The 18,555-nt window shown below is 42.4% G+C and overlaps 1 protein-coding gene across 1 annotated transcript in view; it reads right to left on the bottom strand.

Annotated features, from left to right (window-relative positions):
• cntln (centlein, centrosomal protein) overlaps nucleotides 1-18,555 on the bottom strand; it is an 82,917-nt gene that overhangs the window by 20,738 nt on the left and 43,624 nt on the right. Inside the window, exons 12-19 of the mRNA XM_005727036.1 lie at nucleotides 14,965-15,046; nucleotides 12,895-12,976; nucleotides 12,281-12,549; nucleotides 8,743-8,964; nucleotides 7,258-7,355; nucleotides 4,385-4,511; nucleotides 3,963-4,100; nucleotides 3,109-3,294 (exon numbers count right to left, since the gene is read on the bottom strand). Coding sequence (XP_005727093.1) covers nucleotides 3,109-3,294; nucleotides 3,963-4,100; nucleotides 4,385-4,511; nucleotides 7,258-7,355; nucleotides 8,743-8,964; nucleotides 12,281-12,549; nucleotides 12,895-12,976; nucleotides 14,965-15,046 — 1,204 coding nt within the window. The remainder of the gene's footprint in view (nucleotides 1-3,108; nucleotides 3,295-3,962; nucleotides 4,101-4,384; nucleotides 4,512-7,257; nucleotides 7,356-8,742; nucleotides 8,965-12,280; nucleotides 12,550-12,894; nucleotides 12,977-14,964; nucleotides 15,047-18,555) is intronic.

Below are 18,555 nucleotides of genomic sequence, written 5' to 3'. Positions count from 1 at the left end.
ACACACACACACACACACACACACACACACACACACACACACACTCAGGCACACGCAGACACACACAAATCGCACAGGTACAAAGAACAAAAAAAAACAAGCTCATAAAGGCACAAACAGACACATCTATACACACACACACTCTCACACACATGTGCAGCCCTCCGGTCCTGATCAATACATGACAAGAGTAAATCTCCTCCGGACGTCAGGCAGTCCAATCAAAGGGCTTGGTGTTCTTATAGGGGATCACAAGAGCCAGGGGGAGACAAACAATGATGTGAATCCTCAACAACACCACAATGGCCCCAACAGCTCGGGGTTATGGGAATGGAGGAGACGAGTAACACAAGCATGAACTGTGTTTTTATGCACATCTATATGTGCAAGCGTTTGCATGTGATGCAACTTCTCTTTGCATGCAGGCAGGTCTTCTGCACTACACGAATGTGTATGTGTGTGTAGGCAGTAAATTTACACAAGAGGAAAGGATGAAGGCTTAGCTGCGTAAAAGAAATCACAGTTTGCAAAAATGGGAAGAAAAAGTTAAAAATTCTGTTTTTCTTGCTTGTAAGGACAAAAACGATACAAAATTGCAACTGAACTGTGGCAATAATCTTGCACGAGATTTATGTGTGTGCAAAAATACTGCACCTCTATCAATCTCTGGCAAGCCCTTTCTTCCTTTGACAGACAGGCGTCAGCTGAACAGAACTGATGGGTAGTCTTTATCAGTCTCTGGCAGACACACACATAGACTGACACAAACACTGAAACACACCTCAAGGTGATGGATTAGGTCTAGACAAAGACAATGGTGCCTGTTCCCAGTGGGCATGCAGTATTCTTAGAGTGGTGGCCTGCACTGACGCAATGTTCCAGTTTTATTCATCCATCTTCTGACACTTATGGAGAGCTGGGTGTGGTGATGTCAGGCCAAGTAAGGTAGTGTTAACGGTCTTTCTGGTCTTGGAACTTTGCGAGGCCTTTGTGGGCCAAGTGGGGTCTCCAATTCCAGCAGGGTATTGTGGGCATTCTTCCAGCTGAAAATGCCCAGAATAACTGAACAGAGAGGAGTCCAGTAGAAACCTCAACTATCTCGAGTGGCTTGTTTTATTTTCAATAAGTATGAGTTTTATACCACGATGCTCTGCTAATCAGCTCACCAGTTTTAGTTAGTTCTTGGGTTGAATCCTTGACAGGTGTTCTTCTGAATACAAACAATAAGCATCTTTCCCCACAAGCAAAGCATTACACCAGGGGTAGTCCATGGAGATCCCAGACTCTGCCCTGAAATCTTTGAATCTGGGATCAATAAATATTACTATATAAATAAGTGCTGAAGGATTTTCTTCCTACACCATTAATCTATTGTTAATGTTAACATGTCATCCTCTTATCTGAATGTAATTTTATTTAATTTAATAAGGGTACAGTACTCGGTTTTTGGTAACCATTGTCCATATGTAAATATGTAAAAATTGTGTATGTATCTGTTCTGTGTCTTGTGTACTGTTTGTTTGTATATGTGTCTTTCTCGCTGCTGTTACAGCCAAATTTCCCTTTGTGGGACAATTAAAGGATTATTCTATTCTGTTCTATTAACAGCTAAGTTGTTGTGTTGAAGGTTTTAAAATCCAACTAAATACATAGATTGTCACCAATTTAGCATCTGACCAAGACTTGTGTACTGATGCAATCTCCTCCTCTGTTCCTGAGTTAATACTGAATTGAATAATGGCCAGAAAACGGTTTCTCCAGAAAGCAGGTGACCGTTGACCTTTGAATAATAAATGTCATCAAGTCATGTTTTCATCCTTTCAAACATCTGTGTGAAACTTCATCCTGTTTACTGTAATAATTGCAGACATTTTTCCAGCTGCATACACCTCGACCTTGGACGTCCAACATGTAATCGGTTCATCCTCGATTCCAAGTGAAAGTGAAGAGATATATCGAGCTCACGAGAACGGGCGGGATGGACAGACACTGAGAAAACACAATGCCCCCAGCCATGACTGTTGCCAGTGCAGAAGAAATAAAAGTGTGACTCAATCCACTCGCATACAGTGTTATTCACTGTACGCATGTACAAGGGCAAAAAACTGGAAGGCTTCAGATTTATCTTCATTCTTTTCTTATAATCAAGAGATTTTAATAACCAAATCTTCTCTTGTAATTATGATGCATTTGCTAGTCATATTTAAGCAAAAGGTCCCCATCATATTTTCCTCCTTGTGTGCATCCAGCACACTCATTTGTACGTTATCAACAGTTTATGTTGATATATTGTTCTCTGTTGTTTCTCAGAAGTGCTAATGACTGGCCTAGCATAAAACATTTGTTAGTCTGCAGGTGCTAGAGACTAGAAAAGTGTGTTAAATATCAAATAGGATCCCAGGGTAGACATGCGAAATAGTTATCTTGTCACATGAATAGCCAAGCTCAGTAAGTGGATGACCTGTCCTGTATAGAGATTCTGCCTAACTAATGCAGGGAAATTGTTCAGTCAGTCGTTTTGACATAGACATCGCCCCCTCTGTTCATGTTGTTGCCTAAGTCCTTATTTTTGAGAAAATGTAAGTATTGCGACACAGTTGAGACCCCTTTGCAGGTGCTGTGCATACAGGTGATGATCCTTGAATTGGAATTTATGGCCCAGCAGTAGTGCAATCACTGTCAGCTGGCAGCCCGGGGAAGGCATGTCTGCCTGCAGAAACCATCTGTTGCCAGATGGAAGCTGTGTACAAAACATGTGGTACAATGGGTCTGTGGGCCACTCTTGTTTGTGCTGTCGCTGGTCCGCCAGCCAGCCACAGAGACATCAAAATCATAACAGAGAAGAGCTGAAGTGAAGTCAGGTGTTAAAAACAATGAAAAGTGTCCACTGCAGCCACTTTCTTTTTTTTCACATGGATCCGTGTACCATATCCTCAAAATTAAACTTTTGAAAAATAAAAATGCAACACTAGTTTTCCAATTCAAGTTATAGAAAGAGAACTTGCAAACACACCAAAGCATAGGCTACTGATTTAAGATGAGAAAGATGTTTTGAGTATACAAACTCTGGACTTTTGGGTTTTAATCCCTTATTCTTTTACACAGTACCTTGATAAAAGAATGTAGCTGCTCCAGTTGGGAGTAGGCCTGGCCTAGCTGCCTCTGAACCCTTTCCAAGGCATGGGAGCTCTGCTGGGTCAACCCCTCCATTTGCTCAGTGGCTGTCTGTTCCAGTGCAGCCAAAGCCTGTTCACCAGCTCCCACACGAGCCTGTAGGGCATGCATGCGCTGTTCCTGTGAAGAAAAAGAGCATGCAGAAGTGGTCAGCTGAAAGCAAACAATCTTTTTTTGTTATAGGGGAAAAAAAGCAGAAAGTCCACACTGGTCTATGAGACATTTGTGGAAATTGCTTTCAAGGCCCTGTGTGTAGGATTTTGACATTTATGACTTTGGTGTCTCCTTGTGACTTACTGATTTTCAAGTTGGTATTACCACAACTAAATATATAATAAGACTATCTAATATTACCAGAACTATAAATGCCATCTAAGACAATAAACTCCAACTCTGTTTTTTCACTTTTGAATTTTAATGTTTAATGTGATGTTGTTCACTGTCAGAAATCCAGTGATAATAGGTTGTTAAAGTAAAAACATAAAATATTAACCTTTTTTGATGCTATGTAAGAAAAGGGCTTAAACTTTATAGCTGCATATGATGTACGTGGATAGAAGTGGCATTTTCACAAATTCTAAAACTTTTCTTTTGACTAACAATTGCATAACTTAAAAACATGATCCAATATCATATTCTATACCCTGCTTTTGAAGAGAATTCATCTGTGATTGTTTACAGGGCTGCTTAGGAAAAAAAAGATTATCCGAACTGTACTGTAGTCCAACTTTGCAAATGTTACATAAAACACAATTTTTGTGAAAACTGAGTGCGTGTCAGCTTCCAACCTTTTTTTCCAAGTCCTCTTTCAGTTTTGCACAGGAGGCCTCGTACTGGCTTTTCTCTGTTGTTGCCACATTCAGCCTTCTCTTCAGGGATTCGATTAGGGCCTTTCTGTTGCTGGCCTCCTCTGATAAAGTCTTCACCTGTTTAAAAAAAAAAAAAGAAGCTGAACAAGGACGTAGTGCAACTGCATTTCTCTTTTAAAGGAGATAATCACATCATATATTCACCTAAAGTTCCATTCAAATCACCTTAGCAACCATGTTTTCTGTAACTACACTTAACGGCACTGAAATATTTTCCCGTTAGTCTTCCAGGAGACAAATCTTTGGACTATGGGAAATGCTGAGTATGACAATGCCCATTTTTCCCCTGTCACTCTGCTGAAGAGCCTCAAAATAATGCAATGATGAGCCGCGATGAGCACCTTCTTTTCTAGCTCCTCCACCTGTCCCCGGTAACTTTTCTCCATTTCCTGCAGGAACTTGAGTCGTGTCTTCAGGTCCTCCACCAGCTGCCTTTTCATGTTCACATCTCGCTCTGTGTGGCTCAGCCTAAAAACATACACAAATGAAGGCAAATACCAACATATGGCATAACGCCTAAATGACTCTTCACAGATAGCTACACAGGCACAGCCTCTGCATCGCAGACAAACACAGACACACATACGCACGGAGACAGATACAAAGAACACACACGCAAAGCTGGCAGGCACAGTGTCCCCGTGCAGTACATCAGGCATGACAGCTCATTATGACAACTAAATACACTGGCATGCTGCTTGGGTAAGTGGAGAGGGGGGTGAAATAGGGATGCATATATAATTCTAACTGGCATATATTAGAACAAGTGCTCTGGCAGGGAATGCCGCACTAAGCGTGACAGGGGAGTCCTCTTTGACAAACGGCATTTTGAATCAGCAGCGACACTACTTGAAAGCCTAATCAAGCACTTAAATGTTTATTATTTTCAGCTCAGCGTTGCACCAATCATATAAAAACACATTGGCCGGGGGGAGCTTGGCTTGGGAAAGACGTATTATGAAGGGAATACGCTCTAAGAAATGTTGTTTGTTCGTGTGCTGTGCCGGCAATACTTCCCTAAAGAGAAGTAGCGTGTACGTACTGTAAGCAGTTAGCGTCTTAACTGTAACAAAACACACGCGACTTGTCACTTCCTATTTCAATAACCTGCAATACTGACATGATTAATATTCCCACATTCTGCAGCGACACCCCGGTTTAAATGGTCTCAGTACGTTAGCATGTTTTATTCTGTTTTCATAAGAGGCAAATAAAAGCTATTTTCATGGTTGTCTGCACCTTGGGGAATTGGAACAAATAGAATAAAGATCATAAGGATGCAGTTAATTAAATGGTTTTTGCTGTATTTTTCTATATCAAAGATGTAGTAGATCTCTTAGCTCCCACATGCATCATGGCTTGTGTGTTTTAAATAAACAGATGACGCAATGCAAGAGCAAATGCTTTCGTGTAAGTAAATGTCCCTGCCTCCCTAGGTGGATGAGTGCCTGAGGGCAGACTGGTTAAATAAATGTGAGCTTGTCCTATTGGAGTGACATTAAATTAAATGAGAGAGGAGTCTAGCCTGGGGACTTTGTTGGGGGGGGGCGAGTAGCGCTAGCTGGTTACCCCATGGATTTGGCCATTAATGAGAAAACCCATATTGAACCTTTCAGATGACTGTCTGGTGTTGACTTAAAGAGTGAGAGCAGCAATAAGAGCCCCACCAGCTCCCTCTGCCCCAATGCTAATGGCAATTAGATCGACAACATTTATTTTAGATGTTCTTCTTCTACACCCCAAAAAGAATAGAGGATAAAAAAGAATGAAGGATATATAGAGCTTCTGCTAGAGCGTGTGATCTCTATTTATGAGTGTTAGTGGAAAGAGAGAAAGAGAGCCTCAAACTATATCCCGATCACTCACACGTTTGTTCCCTTTGTTCTGTGCTTGTTGGCAATATTGTTCATCAAACATGCGTGTATTGTAATGATAACAGTCAGTGGTCTGAAGTACGTGTTCGTAAGAGTGAGCGCGAGCGCACATTTCTGTGTATGTTGTTAAGAATAAAGTGCGGGTGGACGTTTCATGTGGCTGATAGACAACAGGGCTAAAGATGAAAGAAGCAGCTTCATAAATAAGGCAGGGCCATAGTGCCGGATATTGACTGAGGACATGCCGGTGTACTTTGAAATTCATTTCTTTTTTTTCTTTTTTTTACCCCCCCCTTCTCTTCTTTTAGACGAAGCAGCCTTGCTCCCTGTGTGTGTGCTGAAATGTATATTTCAGAGACGTCTAGACATGTCTTTCATTCTGAGAAGGGGTCCCTCCATGGAGGCAAATGGAGTGGTAGGCTAGAAGATACGGCAAGTTATGTGTGCGTATGCGTGAGTGAGTGTGTGACAAGAGCTGGAGGAGGCTGTCGCAGAAACGCAGCTGAGGGATGTTTGCTCTGCCTGGCTGTGATCCTCGCTGCTTTGGTCACACACACAAACACATATCCGCTGTGATTGTACACATGCCCTGGATGCATTATTGAGAATGGCAGGCAGAGGACACGGCATACCAGACAAAGAGAACAAGAGGGAGGAAAGCCAAGTTGTTCTTTGTACGTTTTTCTCAGTTCAAATATGGGATCCGTAATGCAGAGTGATGATATGTGCCTTGTAAGTTCAAACCATGACTGTTTCCCTAAGTGAATTGTTTATAGCCATATGCATTATGACTATGTAATGCATGCGGGGCGCTACAGTAGGTGAACCATGCAACTCACTGGGGCTTGTGGCCCACAGGCCAGAGTGATGCTGTGTGGGTTTTAGTGTCATGGGCCAAAATGGTCCCTCCTGCGGCACGCAAACAATCAATACGCTGCTTTGATCAGCATTCCACATCGGCTACCCACGTAAGCAACACCACACCGCATGACACAAAAAACACTCACATGCACACGCGCAAACAACACACACACACGCTCAATATAACATGCATAATTTCACAAATGATTCACAGACACAGGAGCATGTACAGTATAAGGGAAGTGAGGCAGACAACAGAGCTGCCACATGGTGGAATCAAACACTACAGATGAGAGCTGCAGAGGATGTGCAAACATGCAGACAAGGAGAGATTGAGAGACAGACAGACAGAGAGGTCTGCAGGTATAAAAAAAAAAAAAAAAGAAAAGTAGGAAAAATACGAGCTGGACTGCAGACAACAGTAAGAAACACAAAAAGGAGGAAGTAGCACTAATGAAGACAAAAGGTGGGAAACTAACTTATCCTGCAGCTGGCAGAGTTTGTCCTCCTTCTCCTGGAGCTGGCCTCGCAGGGCTTTGTTAGCCGCCACCTGCCTCGTGACCTCCGCACTTGCACTCTGGGGGAAGGGCACACAGTGTGTGTGTGTGTGTTTGTTAATGTGTCTGAATGTGCATGTGACTGGGGGGTAGGGAAGGTTTTCACGACACAGCTGATGACAGGTCAAACACAGCATGCCTCCTCATTATAGTTACAGTGGGAGGGTGGAAGGTGCTAAAAGAGGTTAAGAGGAAAACTGTGTTATTTAAAGTGGATAAGGGGAGTAATTAGTAAAAAATAACAATTTATAGACCTGGAGGGGTGAATTTATTTCAGTCAGGAATGTGAATAAAGAAAAAGACCAACAGACAAGTACAACAAGGGGAAAAAACTGAATACTAACAATAAAAATAAATAAATTGACCTGCTAATGATCAAACATCCTGTAACCTAGAATATTAAACTGTAAACAATAACCTTTTGTGTTTTACTCTTTTCTTTATGAGTAACAAAGATGTAAGGCTCACGGTGACAGGTCGGCTTCTGATTATAAGCATGATGGATATCTGAACCTGCAAGTTCACTTTGGTTTAAAGGGCCCCTGTCTCTTGTGGGAACTGCTCCCAGTAGAAACACTTGACAACGTACTCGCTCAGCGCACGCACCCCCACGGAGCATCCCTCGCCTCTCCCTTTCGCTGTCACCTGACATGACTTTCTCAGGCGTGTGTGACGACAGCGGCAATCTGCGCGGTGACACTGACGAGCAGGCTGCTGAGAGGGTGATAATACTGTGGTACCACTCACACCTCATTCCCTCTGATGTAGGGCATGTCTCTGCTGTTATTCCCCATTTCTCATCTTTCTGACAGGCACTCCGAAATAAGATCAAATGACAGGAAATGCTAATTCACGCTGAAATCAAACGTAATATCAAGTGATGTTAAGTGTAAGCTGAAAGGCACCAGAATTTGTTGTTTTTTTGAGAATCAAGCACAACTTGAAAGTAAAACCTTGACAGAGTTTCTGTTGAGAGTTTTTAAACTCCTCGAGGAGGGCAAGTGCTTCAAACCAGTGAAATGTTAAAGTGACTCAGAAATAGTGATGTAAATATATGTGAAATTCAGTACTGTTAACATGGTAAGTAACAGAATGAAAGACAGAAAATTCCAACTAAAAAGTGCAAAAGAATTAAGAAATTTTCATATTGCCTGATTTACCACAGCACAGTAGAAAGTGGAAGTAGTCTGTTTCTAGATACATTTTTTCAGTCCTTTACCACTGATACTCCCAAAGTTTTCCTTGTTATTCGTGGTATTCTCGAGCACTCAAGCTTCTTAGTGCACAAAATTGGAAGAGAACAACATCTTTAATACCATCCTCCTTATTAGCAGATTTACCTCATAAGGCATGCACAATGAAAAAACACAACCGTGAGGGCAATTCATTAACTCTAGAACTGCTAACCTTAAGTTTGGCTTGAAGTTGTTTGACCTCAGCCTCCAGGGCTTGGAGGGCAGGGTTAGCCAGGGCAGGTATGGTTCTGCACTGGCAGGAGCACTCTACGTTCGCTGGTGCTGTTGGTGGTATTGTAGTTTGCGGGGGGAATTTGATCTGCTTCCACTGCTTCAACTCCATCTCCAAAACCTTTTTCTGCTGCTGCACACCAGCCAGGTCAGAGGTCAGCTTCTGCGGGTTTGACCGACAGACAGAATTGGTTAGCTAGGCTGGTGATGATGCCGCAACTGGAAGCAAAAGTTTGGTGCACTGCTATTAAAAAAAAACAAAGAAACACAGATTTGTGTTATTGGATGGTGAGGGCGAAAAAGTAACAGGCGACTGATATACTGCTACATGAGCTGATAAGCTTTATATCAAACCAAAAGCCTTTTTTTTTCTCCCTTATAATGCAAACCTAATTTACTGCTGTAAGAAGGCAGAGTTCCTCTGACTAACATAGATCTTTATATTAAATCCACTCCTCACAAATATAATAAATGCAAAGACAGAATAAACACAATTTGTTTAAAATACTGTATGTGTTATCCACGGGTGAGCTGCAAGCTCTCCTTTAATATCTTGTCTGCGATAAAACGTCTTTTTTATGCTAATTAGGAGACAAATGATGCTGTTGCCTGGTCAATAGAGCCTAATTCTCACTGTAATTGGCATGCATAATATAGCCATCATGCAGCACACTTTGGAAAAGAGGTAGATCAAGTATTTAGTCAGTAGTTGAGTCTGGATTGATGAAGAATAACGCAACTAACTGAATGCATACAATTTACAGTGACTCTGTGATTCAGAATGCTATGTGAGATTAAAAACTTTAAACCACATGCATGTGCCGGAGAAAAGCAAAAATCCGGTTGTTTCTTATAAGAAAGTATGGACCACAAACCTATTGCTGTGTTTTCGAATCAGTGCTGTCACAATTAGCTGATTTGGTATCATATCAAACATGAATGGTTAATGGCACAAACAGGAGACGTGATACATGAAGATATGCGCTCCACACATAGGGTAAATGTTGGAGCACACACCGAGGCGTGCGCACACACCCAAGTGAAACCACAGAATCCCATGGGTTTGCTCTCTGCTCCGCATACACGGAGGTTATTGATATCTGGTTGCTGGCTGACACCTTTTAATAGAATCCCTCCTGTTTTAGTTTTCCTTCTCTCTGTTGAAGATGCACATGCCACATCCACAGGGAGGGTGGGAGGAGAGCAGGACGAGCACAAAATAAAAGCGGGGCTGTGGCCCCAGTGGCAATAGTGCAGGAATTAAGAGAGGCATTGATGAGGCTTCCAGTAAGACAAGCTTTGATTTCACAGGCCATTTTCAGCCCTGGTGAGAGATGACACTGAAGCAGGCGTGATATACTGGTAGCTCCATTAGGCCAGGAGAGAGGACGCCGGTCTCTCTTTCCTGTGAGCAGTGGTCTCACTGATGCTGTTCCTTTAGTAGCTAAAAGGAATTTTTAAACATGAATAAACCACTGAAACACTAAGATTGTCTTACTGCATCAATTTCTTAATTACGCAATCATTCTTCTGGCCAGACTTCTTGTGCAATAGGTTTTATTAATTATTAATTTAAATAAAGTTTGGAGCTTTGCTTTCTTAGTTCATTAAATTTGTAGAGATAATCCTGTGATAATCCCTGCCCCAAAAACATTAAAGGAGGGAAGGCAACTCCACACTTTGAGTGGGGATGACACAGTGTGCCACAAAGTAAAGCATCTGTGGAATTGATGACAGACTAAGGAAGGCTTATCCAAGCAACAAAATGATTCTGTAGTTGGATGCTATGCATTACTCAAGGATTTCAATAAAAGTTAGACTTGCCTGTAGTAGGATGCACTGTGAGTTTTTAAGTTACGTTATGCCACTTTGAAGGGCGACTTTAAGGTTTTTACACACTACGTCAAATATTTCTTGTAATCTAGCTGACTGCCTGTTTCTCTGGGCACATTATTGCATTATAACCAGATGCATTATCAGCAATTGAATGTAATGTTATTTTCACAGCTGGAAATCATACTGAAAACCTAAAAAAGAAAAGTTTTAACCAAACCACGTGTTCCAGTTAGGCTGAAATATCATATACATTGCATGAATCTGAGTAGTTGTTGAAAGGAAATACAAATACAGTTAAGAATACATTTACATCCCAGAGTTCACGTGCAACCAAACACACAGAAGTGGAGAGGGGAAGCAAGAATGGGAAAAAAACGAGAAGATATGACTTAATAATGGAAGGAGGGAAGGAAAGGAGCAACAAGAGAAGGACAGAATGATCAGGAGACAGAGCAACACAAACAAGTTTCTGTGAAACTGCCATGCTACTTCTCACATGATGGCCCCTGTGGAGGCTGTCCTAAGCCAATTACAAGCAGAGAGTTTTAGTTAGAGAGTTGGCCAGGACCGGTTGGAACAAGCCCAAAGTCCATCACCTCTTGGCCTTTGCAGAGAGGGCAACAAGACCTAGCTTTGGCCAGTCAGTCGGCTCCAACTTTCTCAGGTGGAGTGGCATTAATACTGCAGGAGGAAAGAGGAAACAAACAGGAAGACAACAATTCCCTCTCTGTCCACTCATTCACACAACAGTGTGTGTACATGTGTGCCTTTACTGCTGTGCCTGAGTCTAAGGTCTCGTTGGACTTCAGCAATCAGATGCCTCGGTGGGTGCAGAAGGGCCACTTCCCAGGTAGCAACACTATGAAGGCTGCACTCTGGCCCGTGTGTGCAAGTGCAATATACTCCATCGGTACTATTCCACAGTAAGTGAAAAGTAAATATACGGACATACAGACAAGAACACATACACCTAATCAAGAGTCCAGTGGGCCTTTGCTGGCTGCTGCTGTGTCTGAATCCACCAAAAGAAGTTTCTGCCTGCCAGATTAACGACTCTGTCTGTCAAGGTGTTGCTGTGTGTGTGTCTGTGTGTTTGTGTGTCTGTGTATGTACATAAGTTGATGTGTACAAGGAGCACCTGGCAGGAAAGATACTGTTTAGGGGCCAAAGCTCTTGGTGTTTTATTTACACTCTTTACCAAGTCTAAGAGTTTTTTACCTGGAGGCACGTACTAAATAACTAAAAGGTGTGTGGCACTGGATGTAGTCACCTTGAGTGTATGTGTGTGTGCGTCTGCGAACACGACTGCTCATATTTGGAGAAAAGTAACTGCTGGTGACAAAGATTGTTGTGGAGAACTGGCTCGCTGAAACATTCAGCAGGAGGAGACAATGGCAGAGTCAGAGAGAGAAAGAGCGTGTGAGATTCTCCTCCTCTCTACTGCCCTGTGGTTCTGACCTCCACAGACAAGGGTAGGCCTGTCAGCCACACTTATTAAGCATGATAAGGGCATGCTACTGCTTCACTCTCAGCCCCAAGAAAATACAAAAGAAAGACAAAGATGGGGGAAAAAAAGAGAAACTTCCTAACACTTACAACTGGCTCGTCTCCCTTAACTCGTCTCCCAGCTTTTCCCAAGTTACCTGCGTGAGCTGCTTGCTGCTGCACAGCTTCTCAGTGAGGGAGTTGAGCTGTGCTGTGATCATCTCATTGGCCCTTTGTAGATCTCTGGCTGAAAGCATAGCATCTTTCCTGGCACTTCGCAGTATGTCAACGTGACGCTGTAGAGACTCGATGCGCTGCTGCAGAGAAGAGGAGGAGCAGCGCTGGGTCTTCACAAGCATCCTCTTCCTCCTCTGCCGACTTTTCTCTCCTCTTGTCCCACGGTCCCACGGCTCACGCTGTTTATCGTCTAACAGGAGGAAGTACACGCAGCCGCCTCAGAGTTGACAAGTGCACAGAAAACCTCAAAATCCCAATTTAGAAGCTACTGCTGAGATTTAACAGGCATGCATCTTTGTGTATGCAAAAGTGGAAGCTGTGATGGATTTAACAACCTGAATAATTAACATTTTCCATTTTTAACCAATTCAGATGTGCCGAGTTATGGGGGGGAAAAACGAAGCTTGTTAACTTCTCGGATACTTGTTTCTTATCGACAGCATGTAAATACACTGAGTGTTCTATCTGCTTCAATTAAAAGTTGATTAGATTTCTGTAATCCAGCATGGGTTCACAAAAGGAAAACTTGTGCTACCTCGGGCCAGAACGTCGGGTTGTTTTCTGTGAGATTCTGCCGCTGGTGCTTCTGTGTTTGAGATCGGCGACCACCTGTAGGACTGAAAGAACAGAAAACCCAGTGACAATGAAGAAAAGCAGCCGTTTAATGTAACACAACAGTTGACATGCTGCTCTTCCTAAGATGCAGCTCATAACGACACCATGATCACAGAGTGTGCGCAGCTTAACGCAACGAGACAAATCACCCAGTGCTTTAATAATTCACCTGAGCATGTTCAACCGACTCCAACTTGAACACCTCTCAGCACAGATATTACTTCTGACAGATGCTTGCAAATGCCGCCTTTGTTCAATCACCAACTGAAAGCCCTGATTCACTCCTACGGTGTGACGGGTGTGTGTGAGAGTGTAGTCGTTTGTACGCAAAAGTGTGTACGCATGTGTGTTCGTGACAACTCCCAACTGCACCATCATTTGTAGTGACATCAAAGAAAGGGCCCCCCTACCTCACTCCTTGCTCTCTGCCTACATTCTTTGTATGGGGGACAGGTAGGATTTGATCAGTGCCAGTTTTGATCATGCATGCAGAGAGGAAAGGGTAGATGAACCCTTTGGTTTGTGACATACTACGTTGCGCGGGGCTTGGGCTGTCAAAGCGATGAGCCCAGAAGGAGCTGATGGGCACATTTAGAGGATCAGGACTGGGGAAACTAAAGGGGATCTGAGATAAGGGCCCTGACAGCTCCCAGGTTATATTCACAACAACCATCTCTTCTCTACTTTTTACTTTGCTTCGGTGCTGCTGAAACGAGAAAAAGAGGAGAAGAGAAGAGGCAGCACATCTTTAAGGCCCCTCTCTTTCTCTCTTCGTCTCTCCTCTTGACGGACTTTTCTCTCAAGGGTTTGGATCTGCCATGTAGCACTGTGAAGAGGTTTGATGTGGACAAGTGCAAGGGTCCAGGCCTAATGATTTCGTGGTGTGCATTCACAAAGGCTTCCTCAGTCACAAGACTAGGAAAGTCTTTGTGAATGTAGACATAAAGCGATAGCCAGTTAAAAATGAATAGTACAGCACGGCTCAAACAACACAAAAAGTAGTTACAGAGGCCCTAAGAATTATTTATGCAGACATTAAACTGTATATTAAAGATGGATGGATAGCCACTGAGACGTCACTCCACTGCTTTGCAGGCTACTATTTCAGGTTGGAGTTACAAAGTTATTACATAATGTTAGAACTGCAGGGCTAGTTTTGTAAGTAGGATGCAACAATAATTTAATAAAGAGTGATGATAACTTTGGCTAGCAAAAACAAAACAAAAGAACAAAAAAACAGCTAGCTGATACACAGTTTGTTTTTGTTTTTTTTGTTTTTTTTAGTACAACTAAATGTTGGTGATACCTATCTTTGTTGTCACGGACAGAGAAAATAGACTAAAACTCTTTTTTTGTATCAGGCTGTAAGCCTTTTGTAAAACATCCCTTGAGTGGGCATTTGAAGAATTGCAGTTTTCGATCACTTCTGAATTACCTATAGTGTTACCTACACCGTCTACATATTATTTGATAAGTATTACTTTTTTCCATCGAAAAACATACAAATTTGAAAATGTTGGTTCAAACTCTAATCAGTATTTACAGAGGAGCTCAGGAGAGAGGTACAACAGTGGGTGTCCAAAGACATGTGCAAAACATGGTAGAGGCTCTTTCATGGTTTGTCGTCCTCAGAGCCAGGAAATGCACATTAAACAGCAAACGTCCAAAAAAGAGCTCCTTCAAGAGGCCTGGAGAACTATTCCTGAAGACTACGTAAAGAAATGACAAGCTTGTCTGAGAGAATTATTAAAAATATGCTGAAATTTACACTCATATTTAGGACCAAGGAGACATTGTATACTAAGACCTTCATTAATTTAATTCACTTGTAGGCAGTTTCATTTAAAGGCTGAATATTCACACAAACCCAAGTAAAATGTTAATCTGTACAAAAAAAGCAGTGAGCAGGAAACAGCTGACGCTTACTTCTAACTGTATCTTTATTCCTTTTTTAAGTCCAAAAACAATTAAAAGACAAGGGCAGACCAACCTGTCTATTAGTGTGCTGTCTGTGAGGCACCGTCCCCGAGGGCAGGCTGTTGAGACTGTCCGAGTACTCCTCTGCACTGTCACTGTAGAGAAAGGTGAAGTCTATTACAGACTAGAAGTTGAACCGACAACCCTGGTTCTGAAAGTACCACCCTTGGACAAAAATCCAATTTACCTTTTATGGTTGATTTAGTTGACATCAAGCAAAAATATGTGCATTTCGGCCCCCTCCTTCAAACAGAAAATCAATGTCCCATCCAATTTCTGAGCTGGAAGTGTAAATGTGTGTGTAAATTAAGTGAAAAGCTGCAGTGTCTGGTGCTGTTTGTGAATGCATCAACATGTATGAGAGCGGCTGTGGCCTTCATTAGCCCTCTGTGTGTGACAGACATGTGTGAGAGGCACGGCTGAGCGGAGCCAAGCAAAGTTGCATCTGATGGACGCACGGTAAGGGCTTCCTGAGAGACACACACACACATGCACACAGGTTTATTGACAGTGACCTTTGACGTGAAGGTGGAAGCCAGTGACATTTACGCTGGCGGGTTTATTAAGGTGGGGTCTGGGAGAAGCAGCGGAGGTAAAGACCACAGAGAGAGGATCTAACTGGAACATGACAAGCCTGGGGGCTAGTTAGGGTTAAAACAAGCCTGGAAGGGGCACAGGGACTTTGCTAAAGATTACGAATCACCAACACTAACACCAGGGTTGCGTGCATCGACTTGGTGATGACAGCAAATAGATCCAACTTAAATTTAGTATTATTAATGGAGTTCTTAATTGTGTCTGCAGTCTAACTAGTTGTTCCCTAGTTCCTCTTTAAGACACACCATATATATATTTACAGTACATGGTGCTTCCACTCTATATGTGAGGACATGTCTAAGCTTTTACATGCTGAGTCCAAACCTGTGTGGAGCAAATACAGATAACCTGTTATGTAGAAACATAATGACAGCAGATGCTTACACTGAGGAAATGAGAGCATCCAAGGGGTGTAAGGGGTGGATCTCACCGAGAACTGAGCAGATACAGTATGCATGCCCCTACAGTAGTAACCTGTCAATCACAGGCAGGTAGGCGCAGCCTAAAGCATACTCTGCTGGTCTGTCTTACTCTACATGGGGCTGTATTTTACAAAATGACCATCATGTTAATTTTGGATGTGAACCATAAAAAATTTACTGTGCTCATGAATCCAGAGAGACAATTGGACTTCTTTTTGCAATCAGAGCAGTCGCCTCCTGCTGGCCTTTAGGAATAATGTATTTTCTAAGGCACTTGTACGTTTTTAAGACCCAAGATTAGCTTTGTCTACTCCAAGGATGTCAAATTCATTTTACATTGTGAGCTACATACAGGCTTTGATCTTAAGTAGGCCAAACTAGTGAAATTCCCCTTTCTGTCACAGTAAGCATATTCAACTACACATTTAATCCAGGTAATATTTTAATATAAGAAAAAGAAGTGCAATCTCAACAGTATTAAAATAAATCTGTAAGCACTACTCTTTGGGCTTAAATAAATATGTAGCCCATGCCCAGAATATCCTGTTATTATAAAACAAAGTTTTTGTTAATTCACAGAAAATGCTCTTTTAATAATAATTACTACTGTTCTTTAAAATTGTCTTTAAAATGATTATTTAGCAGGTAGTGAAAGAACAGGGACTATTAATTAATTATTTTGGGGTTGTGTGAATAGCTATGGGTGATTTCTTTGTCAGGATGAAAAGCTGTAAAACGTCTGAAAATACAGTAAAAAAAATGGCAAAATTGATCCTCCTCTTCACATTCTTCAAAACCAGTGGGCCACATTATATGCCGGACCAAATCTGGCCTCCGAGCCTTATGTTTGACATCCCTGATCTACTCTTATGCTACTGTTTTATTTAAAGGAATGTTATCTTATGTTCTCAATCACAGCAAATCCCTCCAGTAGCGTTTTTAAACTCTGGTACCTTGAGAGAAAATTAATGTTTGCCATCTTTGATATTATCCTTATCCATAATTTGTGGCCCAATCATCCGAAATGTACTGTCCTGCAGCCCTGATCAAGAATTTATATAACACGAAAATACATATCCTTTATTCCTTCTAGCATAACTGAATGATTGAGTCTGATACCTGCTTGCTCTTTTTCTTTCCTGCTTAGCAGCAAAACTGCTGATCTGCTTAAATTGGTCAGCTGCCTCTAGCAGTTCAAAACTTGAGAGCAGGTGCCAGAGGCAGTGAGAAAAATAAGGTGGGGGGAAAAAAAACAAAGACTTGTCAGTAGCCTTAACGAGTCTGACATCTTTGTTTGGTGCTATTTAGGCCAAAGCTCCTTAGGCAGAAATACTGTACCTTCCAGGAATGTCAACCAGACATAGACAGCATTTGTGAAGAGGACCCCTAGAAGATACGAGGCACAGAAGGCTTTACAGTAGCAAATCAGTTGACAGGTGCCTTAAATAAGACAACATCTCAGTTTAGGCCCCTTCTTCAAAAATCCACTTAGATCCTCCTCTCAGGTAAAGCGTTTATTAGACTGCTGCTTATTAGCCACATGGAGTGGTATTAGGAAAGCAGGGCATAGCTGCACCCAGTCCCCGTTAAACGGCCTCATGCGGATAGAGCTGGGGTGGATTAGAGTCTGATGAATTAGTCGGTGAAGAGGTAGTGAGTTAGGAGGGCTGAGCTAGAGAGCGTGTAGAGCAAGGCATACCGGGAGAGAAAGAGAAGGGAAATAAATATCAGCGAGTGTTTGAAATCAAATCATTTCAGCCATCACTCAATAGATGTTGGCTCAGTGGCTTTTTTGCATAAAACATACATGAAATAATTACTGTCGATGGTTCTTAATTTAGAGGGTGTTAAACAGCTTGTAGACATCTGGTACTGATCCGAGTAGGGTCATTCAAAATTCATCTAACCAAATTAAGGCGAGGAGCTAAGGAGAGGAGTGTGGGATGGAAAGGAAGCGTATGTGTGTATGTCTATGTGTGTGTGTTGGGAGGGGGCAATGGGGTGGCTGGAGGAAAAAAAGAGCAGCACACACACATACATTTGTGAACCGACATGCCACAAGATAACTAACATAACTAGACGCAAGGTGGGCTTCATATAGGAGTGTGTCTGTGTGTGTGTGTTTGGGAGGAGGGGGTGGACTGGGTCCTTGCAGGGGGATCCTTAGTGCTGTCGATGGGGGGTAGTAAATATGCAAAGAACGAGTAAATTAAATCAAACTGCCAAACTGTCAATTTCGGGGTAGCGTGACTAGTGCATGAAAATGGCATCACTGGAAGGTATCAAGGCTTTGGCGGCCCCTTATCCCTGGGCTTTTCTGGCATCGGTTCAACTTTGTGTAGAGAGGTGGCTAATTTTGCATGCAAATTTCAGTCAATAAGCTCCAAGCGAGGCGTCCCATGATATTTCAAAGGATCTGACAGTAGTTCCCCCCCCCTCTCCTTCTCTCTATCATTCTTGCTCACATTCTTCTTTTGGCTCCTGAATACCAACTAGACAGACAATGAAATTCAATCACCCATTTGCTTACGCTTTGCAAATGCACGTTGTCCCCTCGATGCTGCTGCTGCTGCTGCTGCTGGTAC

Source organism: Pundamilia nyererei, unplaced genomic scaffold, assembly GCF_000239375.1.
Source record: "Pundamilia nyererei isolate P.nyererei 1_Seehausen unplaced genomic scaffold, PunNye1.0 scaffold00022, whole genome shotgun sequence".
In the NCBI taxonomy this organism is placed as follows: Eukaryota; Metazoa; Chordata; class Actinopteri; order Cichliformes; family Cichlidae; genus Pundamilia; species Pundamilia nyererei.
Note: the sequence above shows the minus strand (reverse complement) of the source record. Positions and strands in the feature narration are given on the sequence as shown.